At 41.4% G+C, this 24131-nt stretch overlaps 1 protein-coding gene across 8 annotated transcripts; it reads left to right on the top strand.

Annotated features, from left to right (window-relative positions):
- Nucleotides 1-975: 975 nt before the first annotated feature.
- cers3a (ceramide synthase 3a) lies at nt 976-21454 on the top strand. Of its 8 annotated transcripts, none has more exons than XM_020053341.2 (13): nt 976-1058; nt 1204-1285; nt 7020-7113; nt 8347-8529; nt 11718-11835; nt 12670-12788; nt 12966-13023; nt 13537-13587; nt 15447-15539; nt 15973-16101; nt 18106-18212; nt 19350-19503; nt 20963-21454. In XM_020053341.2, the coding sequence occupies exons 4-13, from the start codon at nt 8357-8359 to the stop codon at nt 21158-21160; spliced, it is 1200 nt and encodes a 399-aa protein (XP_019908900.1). In that variant the 5' UTR covers nt 976-1058; nt 1204-1285; nt 7020-7113; nt 8347-8356; the 3' UTR covers nt 21161-21454. The 8 variants fall into 8 exon arrangements, with proteins under 8 accessions (XP_019908900.1, XP_019908898.1, XP_010875048.1 ...); XM_020053339.2 differs by having other exon boundaries at nt 7020-7118; XM_010876746.4 differs by lacking the exon at nt 7020-7113.
- Nucleotides 21455-24131: the final 2677 nt, after the last annotated feature.

The raw sequence follows: 24131 nt of genomic DNA, 5'->3' as shown, positions 1-24131 counted from the left end.
TGTACTTACCTTTGTTGTCAGCAGTTTAGATATTAATGGCTATGTGTTTGTGTGTGAGTTATTTTGAGCGGACAGCAAATTTACACAGTTATGCAAGCTGTACACTCACTACTTTACTTTGTAGCATTTTACAAGTGTCATTTCTTCAGGGTTGTCACATGAAAATATATACTGAAATATTTACATAAATGTGAGGGGTGTACTCACTTTTGTGAGATACAGTATGTAGTAAAACTTGTTCTCTCTCTCTCACACACACACACACACACACACACATTTTAGGAATCTATCCTTCTGGGGCACAAGTTATTCTCATTCATAATCCTATTTCCCCTAACTCTAACCCTAATCCCAAAAACCTATACCCACAATCTATCACTAATCTTAAATATAAATCAACCACTAATCCCTAAACTTAATTTTAATCCTGAACCAAATTGTAATTTTTTGCCTTAACCTAACCCAGATAGGTTTTTCTTTGGACACAAGCGAATGGTTTAGAAGTCCACACCAGGTTAGTATAACATGTATATACACACAAACACACATGAGTATGGATGTTTGCTTTTGGCACACACCTTTCAGTTCATCCAGATATTACTTCAACAAGTCAATGCAATGCCACTACTAATTTCCACCTCTCTGGTGATCCTCTCCTCTTCAATTGTGTATTCACTTTGTGAATTTGCCTACCTGTCTACCTGTCTATCTATCTATGCCTACCTACCTGTCTGTTTATCTGTCTGCCTGCCTACCTGTCCGTCTGCCAACCTGTCTGTTTATCTGTCTGTCTCTTTTGTTGAGCAGTGGCAGGGCACCACCACCGTCACACTGCAACAGAGTTTCAGGAAGGGGAAGAAAACCATAATACCCGGCCAATTGTGCCTGAGAAAGGTGTGACCCTTTAAAGAATGTCAAACAAAGAGGGAGGGAGGGAGGGAGGGAGGGAGAGTCTGCCCACTGAATTGAAGGACTGTTGCTTTCCCATCGTCAACATTAGAGCAACGGTACTCTGGTGTGGAGACGCCACACCTGGTATCCCTACTCCGGGTGGGAAGGTGAGCCCGAAGTATTCTGTTCCCTATGACCTTGTATTCTCTGGACCGTTTGTATTGAGGAATGGGCTATGAGTAGTAGTGGTGGGGATCATACAATGGATGTGCAACGGTGCTGTTGATTTATTTTCTTATACACCTGTCCTAGTTAACGGAGGAGTGACTTTCCAATCCGAGGCCATCTGGAGCAACGAGAGGTGTTGTAAGAACCAAGTTCATGTGAAATCCTGGTGAGTGTGTGTTGTCCTAGAGTAGCTAAGCCCTATCTTACATTTCTGGATTGAATAGAGCCTCTGTTTTCTTTGTAGGTCAATGAGTGTATACTCGACCTCAGGCTGTGCTTTTTTTGCTCTCAGAAAACCATGTGAACACCCTTGACTTTGATAAGATAATCTTCACTGAGTTTATGAAACTGCAACTGTTTTAACTCAAACTGTGAAGGATCTCTGGCAGTCCGGCTTGATGGGTTGTATGAAGTCATCAGTGCTTCAACTACATGGCGATGTAATTACTATTTTTGTGGTGATTGCCAAAGCATTATTTCTGTTGAATTGGCACTAAAATAATCTCACAGAAGGTAAGCACAGTTTCAAGATAAAACACTTAACTACCATTATTTACTTTTAAATATGTTTACATATAGACACCCTGTAGTTATGGAAACATTGCTTCAATTTTCTGTGTGTGTGCGTGTAAGAAAGAATAAGCAACATCACCTAACAGATGGCAAATTGAGTGTGCTTTGTTACTGTATGTATGACATTCACTGATTCCCCAGATCGTCAACAGCAGAATGCTAACACTACAAAAGGCCTCCCTTATCAGAGCTATTCTATCAGTAGAACCCTTATACAAACTGCTCATCGCTCTGTTGACGGGTCAGACATGGCTATGTATGGATGAAAGGATAAGGTCAACTGTCATGTCTAGAGGGAAAATAATATTTGATGCGGTAAGGCTGTACATTTTCTAGATAGGTATTTGGAAGGTATTAGATGGCTAGTTTGTATCTGTTTGCTGACATATTTGGCATGTGTAAACAAAACAACATACAGGTCTTTCTTCGAGATAGGGCGTGTATGTAGTGGGCTTGGTGAGGAATATTATTATAAAGCAATTATGTCACAGTTCACTGTGATCTGTACAAGATAAGGTTGTGTGTGTAGATGCAGAACTAATAGACAACTTCAATTTGAACTCGTATTCTTCTGCTGTGGTTGTTGCATCCGTTTGGCTTTTGGTTTCCTTTGTCTCTGACTTTGTCTTTTGATTTGTTGGGGTTACTGATGCATTTAATGTGGTGCTGAGATGTATGGATGCACTCCTACCTCGACAGGTCAACACAGGGGGTCCTGGGAGTTGCTGACATCAGTATGATATCAAGAGAACAGTGCCAATAGGTGTATCAGGTCCCTGTCACACACGCTAACGTCACAAAGACACACGCAGTGAGGTCCACAGGTATTTTTGGAGTTTGAGTATATATATTTTTTTCTGTACCTGAAATGATACAGTAAGCATGAGGTTGAAGTTCAAACTTAAAACTTGAGGTTCTTTTCGTCAAACTCTGCCTGATTTTTAACACGTTTTGTTGGTAGTACCCCCATTTTAGGGGATCAAAAGACAGTATGGGTGTCAAGTTAATAAATAGTTTAGTGTTTCATCCTGTACTCTTAGCACACAATGACGGTTTGGATGTGTTTGTTATTTCTTTTGGTGCTGTGTTTCAGTTTGTGTTGTGCCAAGTAGTATTGACTAGTAAACTTAATGTGTCATTTTGGAGTCAAAGTAATAAGAATATAATTGGCTAAGTAACCTATGAAAATTACATCGACAACAGAACTAGGTAGATCATTCAAAACATATTTAAACGTGTTTATGACCCTAGCTCTTGGTTTGTCATTGTCTTTAACAAACTACCACCAGCTGGCTTCCATAACTAGCCAAATGGCTCGGGTTAACTATAGCAATTTATCAATTATTTGTCAAAACTTTCCATCAACATGAAAATCATGCAAAAAGTTGATTCATAGAAAATACTGTATATATGATTCACATTTAAATTACTATTTTTGTATTTGGGATTTTGTATTAATTGTGGTGAAGTGAATCATGTGTTAATTATAAACAGTTATTTTACAAAAAACTGAATCTACAGCCTGCATGTCCAATACTTCTTCAGACAGAAGGTTGACCACAAGTGTTTTGTACAGTTCCCTGACAGTTATTATTCTTTGTGAGGTATTAAGCATCTTGTTTTTAATTTGTACACAGAGAGGCTGGAGCAAAGTGTTTCCTATGGACACTGGGTTTAAAGCAACAGAAAAGTAATGGAAAAGTCATTAAATTACATCTGTCAAAAAGTGTATTACTGCTGGCCAACATAATCTGCCCACAGTCATAGAGGCCCCCTATTAATATTGTTGACAGTAGACAGCATTCAGCAGCTCTGTGTTTCACCTTCATCTACGCAGCAACATTTAGCTAAACCAGTCTGTCAGGGATTCAAACGAATCCACAAAAGGTCTAACCCAACCATCAGTGGTTGTGATGTGGTTCAATATTTGACCTTTTGTTGGTTTAGAGATTTCCTCGATTTACTTGTTTTTGTTCCGGGATGCTTTGCCTGACTGCAACCATGGATTTCATCACTCCTGTGTGCGTGTGTGGGTGGGTGTGTGTGTTTGTGGGTGGGTGTGTGCGTGTGTGGGTGGGTGTGTGTGTTTGTGGGTGGGTGTGTGTGTTTGTTGGACTAAGCATAGGGAAGGATCTTGAGAAAGGGGCAAAGGCCGCTTTGTCAATATTTTCATTGGGAAGAAAATGATTGTATGTTCACTTGACTGGAGTCTAGGTTACACCCACCCAAACTATCTAAATGACAGGACTGTTATCCTATTTCATAAAATGGTATCATCGGACAAGCAGCATTGATGAGTTTTTTTTACTCAGGACCTCAGCTATCTATCGTTATCATTTTCTCGTTATCAGTGTGGAGAAAGTTAATGCTTGACCAGCTCTGCTTAATAGATTGAATTGTATCTTGCTCTGTTGTCCAAAATGTATTACATTTGTTCCTCAAATCCCAATCTGTGATTAAAGCATAATTATTTAAACTTTTACAGTGGCTCTCAAACATTTTAACCCCCATGGATTATTCCACAATTATTATGTATTCAATATGAAATCAATTCATATTTAATCAGTTTTTGCCACAAAAAAGTGCATTACGTCAAAGTGAAAAACTAAATGTCCAAACGGTTCTAAATGTACAAATATAAAGCAGAAAATAATTGATTGCATAATTATATATACAATATCTCACAAAAGTGAGTACACCCCTCACATTTTTGTTAATATTTGATTATATCTGTTCATGTGACAACACTGAAGAAATGACACTTTGGTACAATGTAAAGTAGTGAGTGTACAGCTTGTACAACAGTATACATTTGCTGTCCCCTCAAAATACCTCAACACACAGCCATTAATATCTAAACAGCTGGCAACAAAAGTCAATACACCCCTATGTGAAAATTTCCAAATTGGGCCCAAAGTGTCAATATTTTGTGTGGCCACCAACATTTTCCAGCACTGCCTTAACCCTCTTGGGCATGGAGTTCACCAGAGCTTCACAAGTTGCCACTGGAGTCCTCTTCCACTCCTCCATGACAACATCACAGAGCTGGTGGATGTTAGAGACCTTGTGCTCCTCCACCTTCCATTTGAGGATGCCCCACAGATGCTCAATAGGGTTTAGGTCTGGAGACATGCTTGGCAAGTCGATCACCTTTACCCTCAGCTTCTTTAGCAAGGCTGTGTTCGTCTTGGAGTTGTGTTTGAGGTTGTTATCATGTTGGAATACTGCCCTGTGGCCCAGTCTCCGAAGGGAGGGGATCATGCTCTGCTTCAGTAAGTCACAGTACATGTTGGCATTCATGGTTCCCTCAATGAACTGTAGCTCCCCAGTGCCGGCAGCACTCATGCAGCCCCAGACCATGACACTCCCACCACCATGCTTGACTGTAGGCAAGACACACTTGTCTTTGTACTCCTCACCTGGTTGCCACCACACCCGCTTGACATGGTTCCAGTAATCCATGTCCTTAGTCTGCTTGTCTTTAGCAAACTGTTTGCGGGCTTTCTTGTGCATCATCTTTAGAATAGGCTTCATTCTGGGACGACAGCCATGCAGACCAATTTGATGCAGTGTGCGGCTGCATCAAATTCAACCTCTGCAGCAATGCTGGCAGCACTCATACGTCTATTTCCCAAAGACAACCTCTGGTTATGGCGCTGAGCATGTGCACTCAACTTCTTTGGTCGACCATGGTGAGGCCTGTTCTGAGTGGAACCTGTCCTGTTAAACCGCTGTTTGGTCTTGGCCACCGTGCTGCAGCTCAGTTTCAGGGTCTTGGCAATCTTCTTATAGACTAGGCCATCTTTGTGTCGAGCAACAATATTTTTTTTCAGATCCTCAGAGAGTTATTTGCCATGAGGTGCCATGTTGGACTTCCAGTGACCAGTATGAGGGAGTGTGAGAGCGATGACACCAAATGTAACACACCTGCTCCCCATTCACACCTGAGACCTTGTAACACTAACGAGTCACTTGACACCGGGGAGGGAAAAGGGCTAATTTGGACATTTTCACTTAGGGGTGTACTAACTTTTGTTGCCAGCGGTTTAGACATTATTGTCTGTGTGTTGAGTTATTTTGAGGGGACAACAAATGTACACTGTTATGCAAGCTGTACACTTTACATTGTGGAAAAGTGTAATTTCCTCAGAGTCTCACTTTTGTGAGATACTGTATATGTTAGTATTACTGGCTAATATTTGTATTGTGCCTAAAATAAAAAGCTCAGAATATATTTGAACTGAAGCAAATGCTAAATGACTAAAATGGAAATTCAGATGTTATTGAATTCAAGCACAGGTGCATATACTTTATACATGTAAATGAATAGAGCTGATGTCCATTTGTTAACAGTTTGTCCAACTACTGTGGCTGAAATGTAGGTGATAGTGTTGGGTTTTAATATGTGGGTTATTGTTGGTGACTTGCTATGTACTGGCCAAAGAAAAGTGGGTAACAGGGCTGAGACAGTTAACACTTTGAAAACCCATGGGCGGGGCATTTGGGCACGGGGCTGGGGTTGGTGGGTAAGAAGGCTGAGGTATGTACAGTGCCCTCTGGAGTTATGGTATGGAGTTTGAGATGGCACTGCAAAATGTCTCTGCAAAAAATGTAATTGTTGTTTATTATCTTGATCTCATAATTTGAGAAAAATCTAACCTTTAACTAGGGTAGAATGTTTCAAGGAAAAAATATTATTCTGAGCAATGAATAAATGCTACTCTCTAATGTTTTGCAGTCACTGGCACCCAAGCATTTAGTACTTTGTCCACCATGCTCTTGCCAAGATAACAGCGTTTGGTGTAGAGTTTTTATGACTACGCTTATTGATTTGCCTTGCTTATGTGAGTAATGGGGTCAAAGGACAAATGTAGTCAATGCTGGTGTTCGGATGTACAGCTTACAAGGGTAAAGGTAAGGGTTGTGGCATCTGAGCATTAACAATTACAATATGAATGTACATTTCTTTAGAAGTGAATGTGCCTAGATAATGAGAACAACAGAAACCTCTCTGTTTAGATTATCTCTCTGTAGGTTGCGCTCTACTAACCCCAGGAATGTTTTACATTGACCATTTGGCATGGGGGTTACTGTCTTGGAAACCTGATCTTTGCTACGTAGACACACCCTTCAATGTATATATCAGCTGGCAACTAACATTACAGGGAGAAGATAATGGAACTTTCACCGAATGACATCTGTGCTGCAATATTCCAATAAACTTGAGCGAACTTCTCCCTCAATTTGATACGGGTCCTACATTATTTGACCTCTATACTTAACCGCCGATTTCTAACAGGGTTGTCATTTGTGATTGGGATATACAGCCTGGAGGTGTAGCAGGACTGGAGGTGTAGCAGGACTGGAGGTGTAGCAGGACTGGAGGTGTAGCAGGACTGGAGGTGTAGCAGGACTGGATGTGTATGGTCAGAGAAATAGTGATAAAGCATTTGACTGTAACAACATTAAGTTATTGTCATGTGGATGTTTGGGTTAGGGCATTTGGGACCCTAGGGCATGTTCCTTTGAATCTAATGGCATTCGATTTGCACAGTGGCATACAATACACACTGTTGGGAACCAGTTGGTTAAATGAATGACATATCGAAGAAGTCTTTAAGAATACATGTTGAATGTACAACTTCGAGAAATGATTCATGACCCAGATTTTATACCTAATAGAACAGATAGGATTTTACAAGGCTGGGCTAGTAAAGGACTCATTTCTTATTCACAATGTTTTACTAAAAATATAGTAGATACATATGAAGCCCTGGTTTCTAGATATGGTTTGGAGCAAAAACACTTTTTCAAATATTTACATGTAAGGAGGTAAGTTACATTAAACAAAATTCAGAAGAGAAAATGGGAAATTAATTACTACATTATTTGGCAGAAAATAGAAATAAAGGCACAGGAAAACTCTCAGATGTTTATAAAATACTGCAAAAATTTACAAATGTGGAGAGTAAAGCAAAAGAAAAATGGGAAAAAGAGTTATCCATAAATATTTCAGGTGAGGCTTGGAGAGACTCCTTAAAAGATCATTTTAAAATAACTCAGTCAAAACATTGGAGGGAATTTGCTTGGAAAATAAGTCAGAGATTTTTCATTACACCTCATATTATGGGAAAAATTACTACAGCAGCAGGAGCTGGTTGCTGGAGAGAATGTGGGGAAAGTAAAGCAAATCATACGCATATATTTTTTACATGCCCAGTAATAAAGAGCTTTTGGGAAGAGGTAGAGAAGGCCATGAGAGAAATGATTGATATTAAAGAATCCCTGACATTAGAAAATAGTTTAGGTATTAACACACAATGTAAGAAAAAAGCGAAGGATCAAAATATTTTTAATATGCTACGTCTTACTGCACTGAGACAACTGACAAGGACATGGAAACAATCGAAAGCACCAGAATTACAGTATAAGACTGTAAAAAAAAAGTGCAATAGGAAAAAATATGTAATAACACGTGACTGGATATGAAAGCTCTACAATAACGTAATAAAACAAATTAAAAAAAGAATACATGTTGTACATGCATCTCAAACTTAAATCAACTCAACCCAAAATATAACAAATGTATGCACATCCCTTGCATAGTCGACCCATTTTGCTGCCTTAAATCAGTCCTCCTCTCTCTCACCCCAGCGTCGTCACCATGATGGATACCCTGTACGAGTGGTTTTGGTGGGATCGCGTCTGGCTCCCTGTCAACCTGACCTGGGCGGACCTGGAGGATCGTGATGGCCGTGTCTATGCCAAAGCTTCACACCTCTATGTGACGTTCCCCTACGCCATAGCCTTCCTGCTGGTCAGATACCTCTTTGAATGGTGAGCTTGTTGAACGTGTGGTGGCTGTTTCCTAGGATGAATATTAAAGCTAATATTAAGTCCTGTACTTGGCAAAGACCGTAGTTTTGTTCCCTGCAGGCCTTCTGTTAAAATATAATTATTTTTTATATACCGACTGTTGGCACTGCGAAATGTCGGAGATGGGGTAACGTAATGTAAATAAATGTCAAAATAATTAGAAAGAGAAAGGTGTTTACATCAATACAAATGTTTTATACTTTGGTCCAGGGACATTTTTCATTAAAACAAAATTAGGCTGGTTCATACTACGGATTAAATACAGTGCTATACTGTATACCATGTTTAAGCCAAAACCATAGTCAAACCTCTGCGTTAGAGTCCCCCTATGGTATATATAGTGTTTCCCAATCCTGGTCCTGGGGACCCCAAGGGGTGCACACACCTGACTCAAATTAAAGACTTGATGAAAGGTTGGTTACGTCAATCAAGTGTATAAGTGGTAGGGCATCATTTGAATCAGGTGAGTGAGTGTTAGGGCAAAAAGAAAAACGTGCACACCTTGGGGTCCCCAAGATGGGTAAACTGCCCTATACCAAAGAATTTCCACTCATCAAGATACCTGTGCGAAAAATGAGAAAGACATTCTTGGTTGCTACAGGAAGTAGTTGTAATTAAACTTGCTTAGGTACTCAGTACTTATGTTTGTTTGTTTGATCTTTTGCATGTGTCCACCCATCAAACCAAACAGAAAATGTAAATGTTCCGATAACAATAATTTGTTTTGTGTATAAATATGGAACATCATTCTACCCAACTGTTCTAATGACAGAATCTCTCCAGATGTGTTGATGATTAAACAGTTTTGATGTTACAAGGATGTTAACAGTTCCACAAACATTTAAAAACGTTGTGAGGTCAGCGGGGATATATACCCTCAGAGACAGCTCCCCTTAACACAACATATTATAATGACATCTTTACAACGTTTGTACCAGCGCTCACAAAACATTCCCTCAATGTTCCTAGAATATTACCTCAATGCTGATGTCAACGATGTGAATAGAATGCCCCATGATGGCAGTGGGGTTGTGTTATGGGCCAACATACAGACAACCCACACAAAAGTCAGATGGAATGCATATAGATATTGTGACAAGATCCTAAGGCCCACTGAGTCATTCATCTGCCACCATAACTTAAATCTCTGCGTGATAATGCATGGCTCCTACATCTCGAGGATCTACACACAATTGCTGGAATGTTCCAGTCCTTCCATGGTCTACATGCTAACCTCACATTGGCTCCAGATTGACGTGTGTGGCGTCGTTTATCAGTTATGACGATATTCAGCAACTTCTCACAAAAGATGGGGAGTAGGACAGCATTCCATTGGCCACACAACTGCCTGATAAGCGTAATGAACAGATGTGTCACATTGCATAGAGTTGTGGTGGTCACAACTGACTGCTTTTCTGGTATTCTTTTAAGGTATTCGTGAAGTGCCCAGCAGACCAGAGTCGAATGCACATTTCCTGTATATCCGAGTTACATTTACTATCCCAGAATCAAATTTAACTTTGTTTCAGAGTTAATTATGTATTTGAAAACAATTTCTTAAAGGTATTGGCATTATTTGCAAATACTTCAATTATGTTTTTTTGAAGTTGAGCTACTTAGTGAAAAGTTAACAGACTGAGGGGCGACACGTTTTTCACAATGAAACTGACAAGATATTGGTCCTCCCCCATTGATGAGGGTGTATGGCACTAATGCCAACTGTGCAGAAAATCTGTCTTCTGTAGCAGGTGGTGTTTTACTTTATTTTTATATCATGCAAGGACTGTATGCACAAAAAAAATGTAGTGTTGAATTTGGTCAACATAAAATTAAAGGGAAATATTAAACACATATGGCTTATTGGATTCAGTAAAAGTTTCATAATGCTCAGGTAGAAACAAGTAAACTGAATTTAGTACAACAAGTTATATCCAAACAACTTTGAGAGAAAACTCTTCAAATGCAGCCCCTGTTGAAAATTGAGAGGCTAGCATAACATCTCACTCTACTGAACGCAGGGACTTATCTGAAACACCCCTTATTGAATATGCACTCATATTCAGCACACCCCTAGCAATTTAAGCATTTCCAAATTCTATACAATTCTATAAGCCTTGCATATCAAAATAGCAATTTAATCATTTCTTGACTTTATTCATCGCTCTCATTGACTCCCATACAAAACCCCCTCCCTAGTTTAATAACAAAGTAGCCGCTTATCATGGAAAAAACGATAGCTGAGTTACAGCCCCCTTGCTTCACTTCTTCTCTGGTTTACCATCTCACCATTATATGAAAACGTGTGTTTGGTTATCGTCCTTCAACAACACCCCCGGATCCAGGAAAGTAAATATGTTTTAACCACATACAGTTGTTGTACATAAGTTGATATAAGACCTCTGAGTTAAGCCTAGGGCCAGCATTGTCATTGCTACTAGACAAAATAAAGTCTGCTCATCTTTGGCTGATAAATAACATTAGTTACCACACCTTTCAAAACAAGCTAAACACAGTGTTTTTTTGGCTTCTGGTTGTGTTTTGTTAGATGTCTTTTCCTTCAACCACTTGCAACTATACACACACAGTGCATTTATGGGTGTGTGTATTGAAATTGGTGAATATGGGGGATTCTAATTCACATATCTGTTTACCATATTTCAATGGCTTTTATCACTTATTGTTTTGCGATTCCACAGTTTGAGTGCATTTGCTACTTTTTACTGAGATGTAGATCCTCCTAATGTTAGTTCAAACTCCATAAAGAACCCGAAAAGAGAATTTGATTTTCTGAAGTACATTAACACACACATGGACTTTCTGTTGTGATGGTGCTTCTATAACATTTAGACAGTAAAGATGCAGTGGGAATTGACATCATCATTTCACTGGTTCTACTTCTGAAATTCAAAACATCATTGGTTTACACAGGTATTTCTTATATTTGCATATGTCATTAAAGATGTAATTTTCTTTATATTTCAAAAATTCAAGGTTTTAGTCCGGAAAATTCAAGTGCAGATTTGGTTGGCGGGTTGCAGTTAACTACAATGTAAAGAAATAAATAAAAGAAGCCCTTCAACCACTTTTGGAAAGATAAGAAGAGAACCTTCTGATGGATTGCACTTCATCAGAGTGTGTATGTTCCCCAGGCTGATAGGCACGCCTCTAGCAGCCTCTGCAGGGATCCAGGAGAAGGGCAGACAGAGAGTAGCACACAATCCCATCCTGGAACTCTACTACTTGTCACACTCCAGAACACCTGGCCAGGTAAAACCCCACAGTCAATATTGGAATTGACACACCTTTTACATTTAGACCTTATGTGTCAATATCAAACATTGTTTGGGGATAAGTGCCCAGTAGTACACTTGTGTCCAGCCCTAAGAATTGTGTCACACTCAAGATATAGGGAATGGGCTTTTGTCCTATGCGCAATGTTGTCTCAGACAAGGGTATGTGCATGTCTGTGGTCCAGCTAACTGACCTCTAACCAAACTATTTTCCTCCAGGCAAAACGTTTTGGTTCATGACTCACCATGTGGTCATGAAGTTAATATTTATGCACATGACTTTCACCCTGCCTGTGTTAGAGGGAGTGAATTTCCTCACATCAGTGATTTGGCCCATTCCCATGCTGTGTATATTACCAGACTGTCTTTGATGGGATTATCTAGGCCTTACACTACCAGATGACCCAGGCTCTCCCTCCGATCAAAACACGCTAATGCTTCTTTCGCTCAATCAAACCAATCTCTAGTGAGAGATCCTCTACATATAACTGCAAAACATTGGCCTGACTTGCAGACTCTTTTGCTTGCATTCAACTTCCTGTACACCGTGTTACGTGCAAAAGACGTTGTCCGTGACAAGGACAGGCAAGGACTGGATTGTTAGCTAGCAAGCCGCTGTAATGTATTCCTCTACAAGGTGGAAGTTGATGTTGCCTGAAGCACCTCACTTCCATTAATAGCCAGCCAGGTAATTGTTAGTAACCTGCTGTTTAGCTGACAGTTGTGGTTTTTGCCACACAATTGGCTCTGAAATGGACTTGTTTGTATGGGGGTGTGTGTATGTGTGTGTGTGCGCACGTGTGTCTCCTAGGCAGATATAAACGGTCTATCGAAGAAGAGTGGCTGGTCGGTTAGGCAAGTGGAGCGCTGGTTCAGAAAGAAAAGAAACCAGGATCGCCCAAGCGTAGTGAAGAAGTTCAGAGAGGCCAGGTAATAAGAGGGTGTGTTTGTGCGCCTGCATGTGTGTCCATGCAGCAAATAACGAGTTTTGTCTGACTGCAAGTGTGTGTGTGTGTGTGTGTGTGAGAAAGAGGAAGAATGCTTATATCACATTTTTACCTTTCAATCACTAATATCCCATGTCTGTCTTTCTGTCCTGTCCTGCAGTTGGAGGTTTGTGTTCTATCTGTTGGCGTTCAGTGGAGGACTTGTGGCCCTGCATGATGTGAGCATGACCTGGAGATTCTCTGCTAACACACGTCTTCGCTAGCTAGTAAACATGGCTTGAGCCGAGAGATTTCAAGCTTATGTTCCAGTACCTGGACATAGCTCTGTTACGTTTAGCACCAGAACGAAAACACTCACAGGCTGCTAATTTGTAGCACTTTACATGTAATGTCTAAATAATTTTGCCAAACTCTACATGTAATGTCTACATCATCAGGTAAAACATTACAAGGTTGTGTGGGGTAACCCAAGCCAAAAAAAAAACTGTATTTAAGTGTATTATTTTGAAAACACTTAAGTTGTACTTCACTACACTAAAGAGTATTAATATAGTATTTGTACCATTAAATAGTAATATGTGTATGTAAGAAGTGTGTTAAAATGGTAGCACTTATTATATAAGTATACTTACAATACATGATTGGAAATAGCATTTTAGTACACTTACCATATACACCTAATATGAATTTAACTGCTTGTTTCTTTTGTTGCTCCTTTGTTTGTATTTCAGAAAGAATGGTTTTATGATATGCGTGAGGTGTGGAATGGGTTTCCAAAACAGGTGTGTGTCTGCTTGCATTTGTGTGTTCTGGAGACGTACCCGGGAATCATGTTAGAGTTTGGAGCTCTCACACTGCCCCCATACAGCACACTCACACACACACACACACACACACACACTCATTCACTCACTCACACATTTGTTTTTCAATCCTAGTGGGGCCTGGAAACACAGAAATTCATGTTCCCTCTTCCCTTACCCGAAACCTAACGCTAACTTTAACCTTAATCTAACCTTAACCTCAGTAAACAGACCTCATTAAAGAAGCCCTTATGTCTAAACCTAACATCTCCTCAAAACCTAGCCCCAACCCGTAATGCATGCATTTAAAACTAACACCAATTCTATGCCCTGTTTAACCCAAAACCCAAACCCAGAAATCACATTTGTTCTTGTACAGACCAGCCAAACAGGCCTATATTTAGTAGTGAGATTATTTAACTATTCAAGTGGGGGAATAAGTGTCTGGCTGAGGGTGCTGTTTAATCTTTGCTGGGTGCCAAGTCCTAATCAAAATAATTATGAAGTTACGCAAGCTGGCACGGCGAGGCTAGGATTATGTAAAACCCAACAACGCTCCTAGGGGTTTGAAGTAGATGGATGTAGATAATGGCCATGAGCCCAACTGTCCCCATACCCCTATGTTTTACGTGATCCTATTCCCAACATACAGTACATATACACCTCATATCCCTGTTTTACGTGATCCTATTCCCAACATACAGTACATATACACCTCATATCCCTGTTTTACGTGATCCTATTCCCAACATACAGTACATATACACCTCATATCCCTGTTTTACGTGATCCTATACCCAACATACAGTACATATACACCTCATATCCCTGTTTTACGTGATCCTATTCCCAACATACAGTACATATACACCTCATATCCCTGTTTTACGTGATCCTATTCCCAACATACAGTACATATACACCTCATATCCCTGTTTTACGTGATCCTATTCCCAACATACAGTACATATACACCTCATATCCCTGTTTTACGTGATCCTATTCCCAACATACAGTACATATACACCTCATATCCCTGTTTTACGTGATCCTATTCCCAACATACAGTACATATACACCTCATATCCCTGTTTTACGTGATCCTATTCCCAACATACAGTACATATACACCTCATATCCCTGTTTTACGTGATCCTATTCCCAACATACAGTACATATACACCTCATATCCCTGTTTTACGTGATCCTATTCCCAACATACAGTACATATACACCTCATATCCCTGTTTTACGTGATCCTATTCCCAACATACAGTACATATACACCTCATATCCCTGTTTTACGTGATCCTATTCCCAACATACAGTACATATACACCTCATATCCCTGTTTTACGTGATCCTATTCCCAACATACAGTACATATACACCTCATATCCCTGTTTTACGTGATCCTATTCCCAACATACAGTACATATACACCTCATATCCCAAATCATATGTCTACAATGTTGATGAGTCACCCAAACCCCTGTAAGTTGTTGTTAGGTCAACTCCGTTCATGCTGTTACCAGTGAAAGTGGTGAAATTGCGGAGTGTAAAACACCATGCAGCAGGGTATCACGGATCTCATCTAGGATCAGGGCGTTGGAGAGCTCTTTGTTTTCAGTCCATTATGAAGGACTGTGATTTACTTCCTGCTACCTACATGATTCTCTCTCTCTTTTTTTTTGCTCTCTCTTTTTTTGCTCTTTCACTTTTTTTTATTTTATTTCATTAACTTTCTTAGTGAAATGCGTTTCAGAAGGAAGCAACATTAAGTTTCTTGTCTTTTGTTCCTGTCTCACTCCACAATGTGTCTCCCACTCCATTCCTAGTCTATGCTGGAGTCTCAGTATTGGTACTACATTCTGGAGATGAGCTTCTATGGTTCCCTTCTCTTCAGCGTCACATTCGATGTCAAGAGGAAGGTACGTGTCTGGTGTCACTGTCCCTCTCTGGTCTTTCTCAGAGAATTACTGTATTATCCATTTACCTAAAGTTCTGTTTTTACTTACTATACATCCCATTGATCTGAAGTCCTGCTTTAATTTACTATATAACCCATTGATCTGATGCTCTGCTTTCAATATATTAGTTCACCTAGTCCAGTTATGCTCAAATACCCAGTGAGATCATTAAATGTGGCCTATGGGTGTCGTACATATAAATTGGAAGAGGTTAGAATGCATGTAAATGTATAGAGTATTCTAAGTTTGTATTAATTGTGGTTCTTAAGTTATTAGTGAATTATAATTTATGCCCACAATTAGGCTTAAAAAATCCTAGTACTGTCCATTTGGCTGTGGTTGTAAAGAAAATCAATCCAGGTATGAGGATGATTGTCTTTGTTTTCTCCTCCAGGACTTTAAAGAACAGATTATCCACCATTTGGCCACCCTGATACTGTTGTCCTTCTCTTGGTGTGTCAACTACATTCGCATAGGAACCCTAGTGATGCTCGTTCATGATGCCTCCGATGTCTTACTAGAGGTTCGCTAACATATGACATATGCATGTATGTCTGTGTGTGTGTGTCTGGGTGCGTGTATGTCTGGGTGCGTGTATGTCTGGGTGCGTGTATGTCTGTGTGTGTATGTCTCTGTGTGTTTGTCTGGGTGTGTGTGTCTGTGTGTGTATGTCTGTGTGTGTATGTCTGTGTGTATATGTCTGGGTGTGTGTGTGTATGTCTGGGTGTGTGTGTGTATGTCTGGGTGTGTGTGTGTATGTCTGGGTGTGTGTCTGGGTGTGTGTGTGTATGTCTGGGTGTGTGTGTGTGTATGTCTGGGTGCGTGTGTGTATGTCTGGGTGCGTGTGTGTATGTCTGGGTGTGCGTGTGTGTATGTCTGGGTGTGCGTGTGTGTATGTCTGGGTGCGTGTGTGTATGTCTGGGTGCGTGTGTGTATGTCTGGGTGCGTGTATGTCTGGGTGCGTGCGTGTATGTCTGGGTGCGTGTATGTCTGGGTGCGTGTATGTCTGGGTGCGTGTATGTCTGGGTGCGTGTATGTCTGGGTGCGTATATGTCTGGGTGCGTATATGTCTGGGTGCGTATATGTCTGGGTGCGTATATGTCTGGGTGCGTATATGTCTGGGTGCGTATATGTCTGGGTGCGTATATGTCTGGGTGCGTATATGTTTGGGTGTGTGTATGTCTGGGTGCATGTATGTCTGGGTGCGTGTATGTCTGGGTGCGTGTATGTCTGGGTGCGTATATGTCTGGGTGCGTATATGTCTGGGTGCGTATATGTCTGGGTGCGTATGTTTGGGTGTGTATATGTTTGGGTGTGTATATGTCTGGCTGTGTGTATGTCTGGGTGTGTGTAGGTCTGGGTGTGTGAATATGTGGGAAAATTTAACTGCCAGCTGACCTCAGTCCCTAGAGGCCACGTCATCCTAATCCCCTCCACAACTGTCCATGTTACACTGAAGCTGCTAACATACTTCATGCTAACTACGTGTACGCATACGCAGAATGGCTGCCTCGCATATCCTGCATACGTTTGGTCGGTCCTTTGTGCACGTCTCCCTAGGCCTTAAGTGTAGGCTATTCATACGCAAGGTGCAATACCAACAGATATCGTGGGGCTGCATACTCAAGATCCTCTGAGTTTCTGCAAGACTGAAACACCGAAATGGTAGTACACAATGGATACGTTTAATGGTCTAATGTTCCATCTTTGTTTGTGTTGCTTTGTTTGTGTTTCTTAAGGCATATTAATAAGAATACCTCCTCCTCTGTCACCATGTTCAAAAAATCGGCAATAGTTGTCAATGTATTTCCGGGCAGGTAGAAAATGTTTTGTCGCCGTACTGCCTCCTTGTGGACATAGCTTTTAAATATCCGTTTAGGCCTCAGGTACGCGGTGGAGTATGTTAGCAATGCCTACATGCATACATACACCTACGAAACTGTAGTATATGGAGGCCATAAGGGGCATGGGAAAGCGCAGCTATCTTGACTGGCACTTCACCCGGGCACCGTGCCATTACAGTGTCTTGCATGGATGCACCACGCTATATAGCAATTTATAATGCTTCGGGTTCATTATAAGCCCTAGAAAAAGCACTGTATTTGCAAGATGTCGAACACCTGGTTTGGTTTGCCTCCGTCACAGCCATTATACTGTGATATATTATCAAAAGTCATGCACAGTGCATTTGGCGGCCCGTGGATACATCAAAGTCCTTACCTCCCTATAAACCATTCAAAATGCCCGTGTTGTGTATTTGTAAAGCATTTCTCACATGTGGTTAGGTTTTTGATCCTACCAACCGCGTAACGCTTTCATCTGAGCAATGTGCAAAGAGCCAGGAGGTATTGAATTAGAGCGCTCGCAGGCCCACGCCCCAATGGCCCTCTGATCCTTAGAGGGCGCTGGTCTGAAAGTAGTGCACTTGTGAAAATGGTGTCATTTGGAACGTAATCAAAGGGCAGTATGTTTTTGATAGCACAGAGAGAGTCACTGTGTGTGTTTCCCTCCTCTGTCTTCTACCCAGTCTGCCAAGTTGTTTAACTACGCCAAATGGACGAAAACCTGCAACAGCCTCTTTGTTGTTTTTGCAATTGTGTTCCTGGTAACCCGACTGATCATCTTCCCATTTTGGTAAGCCAATTGAAACCTGTGTGGGTGGTAGGGGAGGTGTGTGTGTGTTTGTGTGTGTGTGTGTGTGTGTGTGTGTGTGCGTGTGAGATCCAACTGGGGCACAGGAGGAGTTATTGAATTATTGTCAGGTGAATGTCTTTGTCTTCTATGTCAATGCGTACTGGTACTGAAGTCAATATTTGCTGACAACAATGTTCTGTGTTCTTCTCCTGTGAGAGACAATCAACCAGCTAATTTCACCATGAAAAGCCAAACAAAGAGATGTTGACCTTTGCGAGTGCACAAAACAATGTTGTCTGCACTCTACAGAGAATATGAACTTTGATGAAACTCATTATTTTACACCTTAGAAAAAGGTTTTGCAACTAAGAGTGAAAACAGATGTTATTGGTTCAGGTAGGTCCTTCCCCTTGTTTTCATTGTGGTAGCAATACCAAGCAGGCCCTGGTGAGTTGGAAGATCAAAACATACGTCCACCAAGCCATGCTGCTTCTTATAACGCCGCTTTATCAAAGAGCAAACCGTCCCGGGTTGACACATTTTGGAGGAGAGCACCGACTATAAACAACAAGTTGCCTGTAGATTTTGATTAGCCAGACTTTACAAGTCAACTTTGGCGAGCCGTTCCTCCACCAAAATCAGATGTGCAGGGCCATTATAGAACAGGTCAATGTAGTGTTATCCTGTGCCCTAGACCACTGCACCACTTGGCTGGCCGTTACTTTTAGCCCATTCTGTGTTTATTGAATGTGATCCAATGTTTCCGCAACAGATTCATCTTTACGACAGTATTTGTTTTAATTGAACATGGATTTTTATCCATTCATTCCCAAATTGTCAGGATACCAAATTTCTTAGTTGTCAGTTTAATCCAGAAGGTTACATTAATTTATAGGGATTTTTTTCTAAATGGAAATAATCAGGTTGAATTCTATGGGTAACCCTTTTTTCCCCACACAACAGTTCAGTATGCATTGAAAAGCAAATCATTTTGAAAAGTAAAAAAGAACCCCGCCCTGGACAATCTATAATATACCACATGACACGTGAAGCAGTGTATATAGTATATTTTCTTGTTTTTGGTTAATGAAATAAAACGGAATCGAAGGCCTCATTGTGGTTTTTGCGCCTCTCCAGGCTGATCCACTGTACCTGGGTCTACCCCACGCTGCAGTACCCCCCGTTCTTTGGCTACTATTTCTTCAACATGATGCTAGTTGTCCTGCAGTTCCTGCACATTTTCTGGGCCTACCTCATACTTCGCATGGTCAAGAAGTTCCTCTTCGGCAACGTGAGTAAAGTACATAATGTGTGGCTCTTGTTTTCATAGCTCTATTGTTGTTCTTTCTTGCATTATTCATTAATTTCTTTTATGATGTTTATCATCTGGCCACCACATGATCAGGGTTAAGTCATACCCACCTGACAAGTTCAGCCAGTGTTTTCCAACTATTCCACCATCTTCCATTGATCCACTCCAGTATGAGAACACCTCTTTAATATGGTCAGCTAATCATCAATCTCAAGCTGGTGTTGGAATAAACTGAGTGACTGAAATGGTGTAGTGTTCCGCTCATTCGGAGCTTTGGGACCCACTCCTGTAAACACACAGAGCTCCAGTCCACAGAGCTCCAGCCTACAGCTGCTTCACTGCCCTGGCTTGATCATGCAGCGCTAACTGGTGGTTTAGGCTCGCTAGATGGCCCATTCTTGACTTCCCAGGGGAACAGTTTTGTAGAAACACATTGGAAGCCAGTGGTTTTCGATGTGGCTGGAAGACGCAAAGGCCTAACCCTAACCCCTAAGCCTAACTGCACTGACCTCCGTGTGATGTTAGCACTCAGCGGCTTTTCTCTGGTGGGTAGATATGGCCACTCCAGGGTCTGTTCTCTGGTGGGTAGAGATGACCACTCCAGGGTCTGTTCTCTGGTGGGTAGAGATGACCACTCCATGGTCTGTTCTCTGGTGGGTAGAGATGACCACTCCAGGGTCTGTTCTCTGGTGGGTAGAGATGACCACTCCAGGGTCTGTTCTCTGGTGGGTAGAGATGACCACTCCAGGGTCTGTTCTCTGGTGGGTAGAGATGACCACTCCAGGGTCTGTTCTCATTTTGTTCATCTCTTTTCCCTATTAAAAATGTATGTTCTATTTCTAATTATTTTGCCCACAGCTTTAACCCTTTTGTTTCATGATCTAGTTTAAACTCCAACGTACTCATTATTTTATTGTTCTCATTATGTCGAAGTTAGCTGACCGAACAATTAGACCTCTGTGTGTCTGTGTGTCTGTGTGTGTCTGTGTTGGGCTTGGAAAGGTACTGGATCCCTGTCAACTACAGAGCTGGCAGTGAACAGCCAAGGTGCCAGACACAATTATTCAACCGTCACAAGCTCACAAGGCAACATTAGGTTGCCATGGGACCTAATTATTGGTGATTTAGTATTGTGTCTAACAGAATTATATTTCTGGAAAGCACAATGTGGCTCAGAGCAGTCAGATGGCTCAAGGAGAGGCAATAAACCCTATTATGGTAAGCCTGAATGACTTACCTGATTCACTGGATGGATTTAACTTCATTCAAATACAGTATGTTTATTATGAAGCATTGGCATCAGACATTACAGTTATACCGAGGGGTTTAGAGAGAATGGATTTAACGCACAGTGGTTTTGATTGAGCGAAGGTGAATCACAAATAAACACTGTTTGTGTAAAAAAAACAGTAATAATAATTTTTTCTTTCAACTCCAGATGACCAGAGATGAAAGAAGTGATGGTGAGGAGGAGGAGGATGACGATGAAGGAAGTAGTCTGAGTGAGGAAGAAAAAGAGGACAGTGGGCATTGTTTCACCAACGGGTCGGGTGTGCGCACCAAGGAGGCCAACAACGGTTGCTTCACACACCTGTCTTTCTCAGCGAACGTCTGCCAAACAAAGACCGTCTACTAACACAGCTCAGGTTGTAATTTGTGGAGCGCCTGAGGCAGGGAGTGGCGGGATCGCGGTCAGAGGGGCAGGATCGCGGTCAGAGGGGCAGGATCACGGTCAGAGGGAACGGAATCAAAGGGAAAAGAAGATCAACACAAATCAGTTTCCATTCCGTGCGGACAAAGAAAACAACAATCAAACAAACATCCTGATTTATGACTTTTGCATTTGGAGAGTAGCCTGGTTTTCTTAATGGCTTGGCTTTCACACAACCGCACACAAAAAACCACACACACACACACATACACACACACACAAGCATTCCAACACAAACACACGCTGGCTGTTCATTTTTTCCATGTTCAAATTCTTCATCTTCCAGATCGACATACAAAAACCTGACAACCCACAAAAAAACAGAAAACACGCACTCAGGCTCTGGGTGGTTTTTTTGTCATGATATTTCATTTGTTACATATTTTTTTGCAGAAAGGTGGGCAAGGATGCTGTATAACAGTGTCACACAGTCAATCTGCCTAGACCCTTAATCCATCAAGGCCTGGTTGAAGGTTATAAATGATGGGTTCATTCACCAGTAACAACCTCTGTCAGCTACATGGGGTTGTTATGGACAACCAGGAGAGGAGAGTTAACATCATGATGATAATAGAACATGTCCCTCTACTCTTCTCCCCAACTGCCTCTAAGTCCTCCTGACCCCTCTCCTCCTGACCCCTCTCCTCCTGACCCCTCTCCTCCTCACCCCTCTCCTCCAATCCCCTCTCCTCCTGACCCCTCTCCTCCTGACCCCTCTCCTCCTGACCCCTCTCCTCCTCACCCCTCTCCTCCAATCCCCTCTCCTTCTCACCCCTCTCCTCCTGACCCCTCTCCTCCTGACCCCTCTCCTCCTGACCCCTCTCCTCCAATCCCCTCTCCTCCTGACCCCTCTCCTCCTCACCCCTCTCCTCCTGACCCCTCTCCTCCTGACCCCTCTCCTCCTGACCCCTCTCACCAACCCCCTCTCCTCCTCACCCATCTACTCCTCACCCCTCTCCTCGTCATCCCTCTCACCAACCTCCTCTCCTCCTCACCCCTCTCCTCCAATCCCCTCTCCTCCTGACCCATCTCACCAACCCCCTCTCCTCCTCACCCATCTACTCCTCACCCCTCTCCTCGTCATCCCTCTCACCAACCTCCTATCCTCCTCACCCCTCTCCTCCAATCCCAGTCATCCTTGGCCACAATAATGTTTATTAAATCGCCTTTTTTCTACTTTGTGTACTTGTATTCAGATTTCTCTTTTTTCTACAACATGCCAATATTTAGCAAATTGATTGGTCTAGAACTATGTTCTGTTTTCTACATGTTTATTTATTCTATGTAGTAATTGATGATACAGAGTGGCTGCATTTTTCCTGATCTTCAATCTGCTACAAACTGAGGTTGTTCACACCATCCGGTTTATGAAGTTTTCTCTACGTTATTGAAACAAATAATTATCCTATTTCATTCACTTCTTTCATTCAGAATACTGTGTCATTGGGATCTTCCTGTTTTTTATTCGGCTTGAACACCACTCTGATATACAAGCATAATTAACTAGAGTAGCCTGTTCTCTGTTTGTGTTGCAGAGGATACTTTGACAATGGAGGCATAATAAACACATAAATCCACAAATGCGGAGATATTTCATCAGACTAATGATCTGGAAAAAGTCAGAACCACAGCAATGACCATTTAATGGTATTATTGTATGAGCCAGAAGACAAACCCATGTCATTCAGAATGCTGAAACATCTTTAACGTAACATTGAAAATGTTATGGTATGGATTGTTCCACAAAAACCTGTCTTTTACATGTTTCCTTTTTTTTTTTAATTCAATCAATTAGTCATGAAGCAAATCAGTATGTTTGCAGATACTTTGTACCACTGTATAAAGGTAAGATGTAACATCTTGCTTGTTCCAATATCTGTGGTGCTGCTTGTGGCGGTCATTTCATAAAGTCCGCCTTAAAGTTGCATACAGTGGAATATTAAAAAGAGGTGAAATTTCACCTGGTTAAACATTTCAAAAGGCACAGAATTGGTGGAACAACCAGTACACTGTTGTAATGAAGCATTCTGGAAGAGAATGGGGCCAATCACTGTGAAATGTAAAAACACAGATTCCTTTTTGTTTGTCTTTTTAATTTGTACCTTTGAAATATGGAAAGAGATGTGTAGTGTGATTCATTGCTATTTTATGTTTTAGTAAAAGTAAGACTTCCCACTACAACCTAGAGTGTTTTAATATGGTGCGTGTGTGCGTGTGTGCGTGCATGTGTGTGTTTAGGTTTAGGGAAAACATACAAGTTTTAGGCATTACGGTTTGGGCGTTAAGACTAGGTTATATTAAGAAATAAAGGTTTGGTTACTGAGGTTACAGTAAATGTTATGATTAGGGGATGGGCAGCGAGAATCTCTCATTTCTTGTACCCATGAACTGATGAATAGGTGTGTTTCTGAGGAGGTAAAATGATAGTGGGATGTACTACAGAGATGCACATGGATCTACATTGTAACATCCGTGTTAGAGATAAGCCCACATTTATGCAATCTGATTTTGGTCCTGTAGCAGACACTGTTATTCAGAGTGACTAGGGTAAACCTTCCTGCCAAAGGACAGAACACCAGGACAGACACCTTGCTGGTAAAGGGATTGGAACTAGTAACATATACTGTTACTGGTCAGAAACTTTCCGCACTCAGCTGTCCGCAACCCCATCTATGAGATGGTTAAAAGTGTCATGGATTCCCTGTGTAGTGTGCCCTGTGGTCCCTGGTCAGATGTACAGTAAGTGTGTAATATAGGTCAAATTTGGTATGCATTTGAGACTGGTGTGTCTGTATTTTGGCTACGATCATGCCTTGGTCGCTCACTGCGTTACCGGTCTCGTGTTACCACAGTTGGCCTCTAGGGGGAGTAAATCCCCACTATCTTCAGTCAAACC

The sequence above is a fragment of the Esox lucius genome, chromosome 2, assembly GCF_011004845.1.
Source record: "Esox lucius isolate fEsoLuc1 chromosome 2, fEsoLuc1.pri, whole genome shotgun sequence".
In the NCBI taxonomy this organism is placed as follows: Eukaryota; Metazoa; Chordata; class Actinopteri; order Esociformes; family Esocidae; genus Esox; species Esox lucius.
Note: the sequence above shows the minus strand (reverse complement) of the source record. Positions and strands in the feature narration are given on the sequence as shown.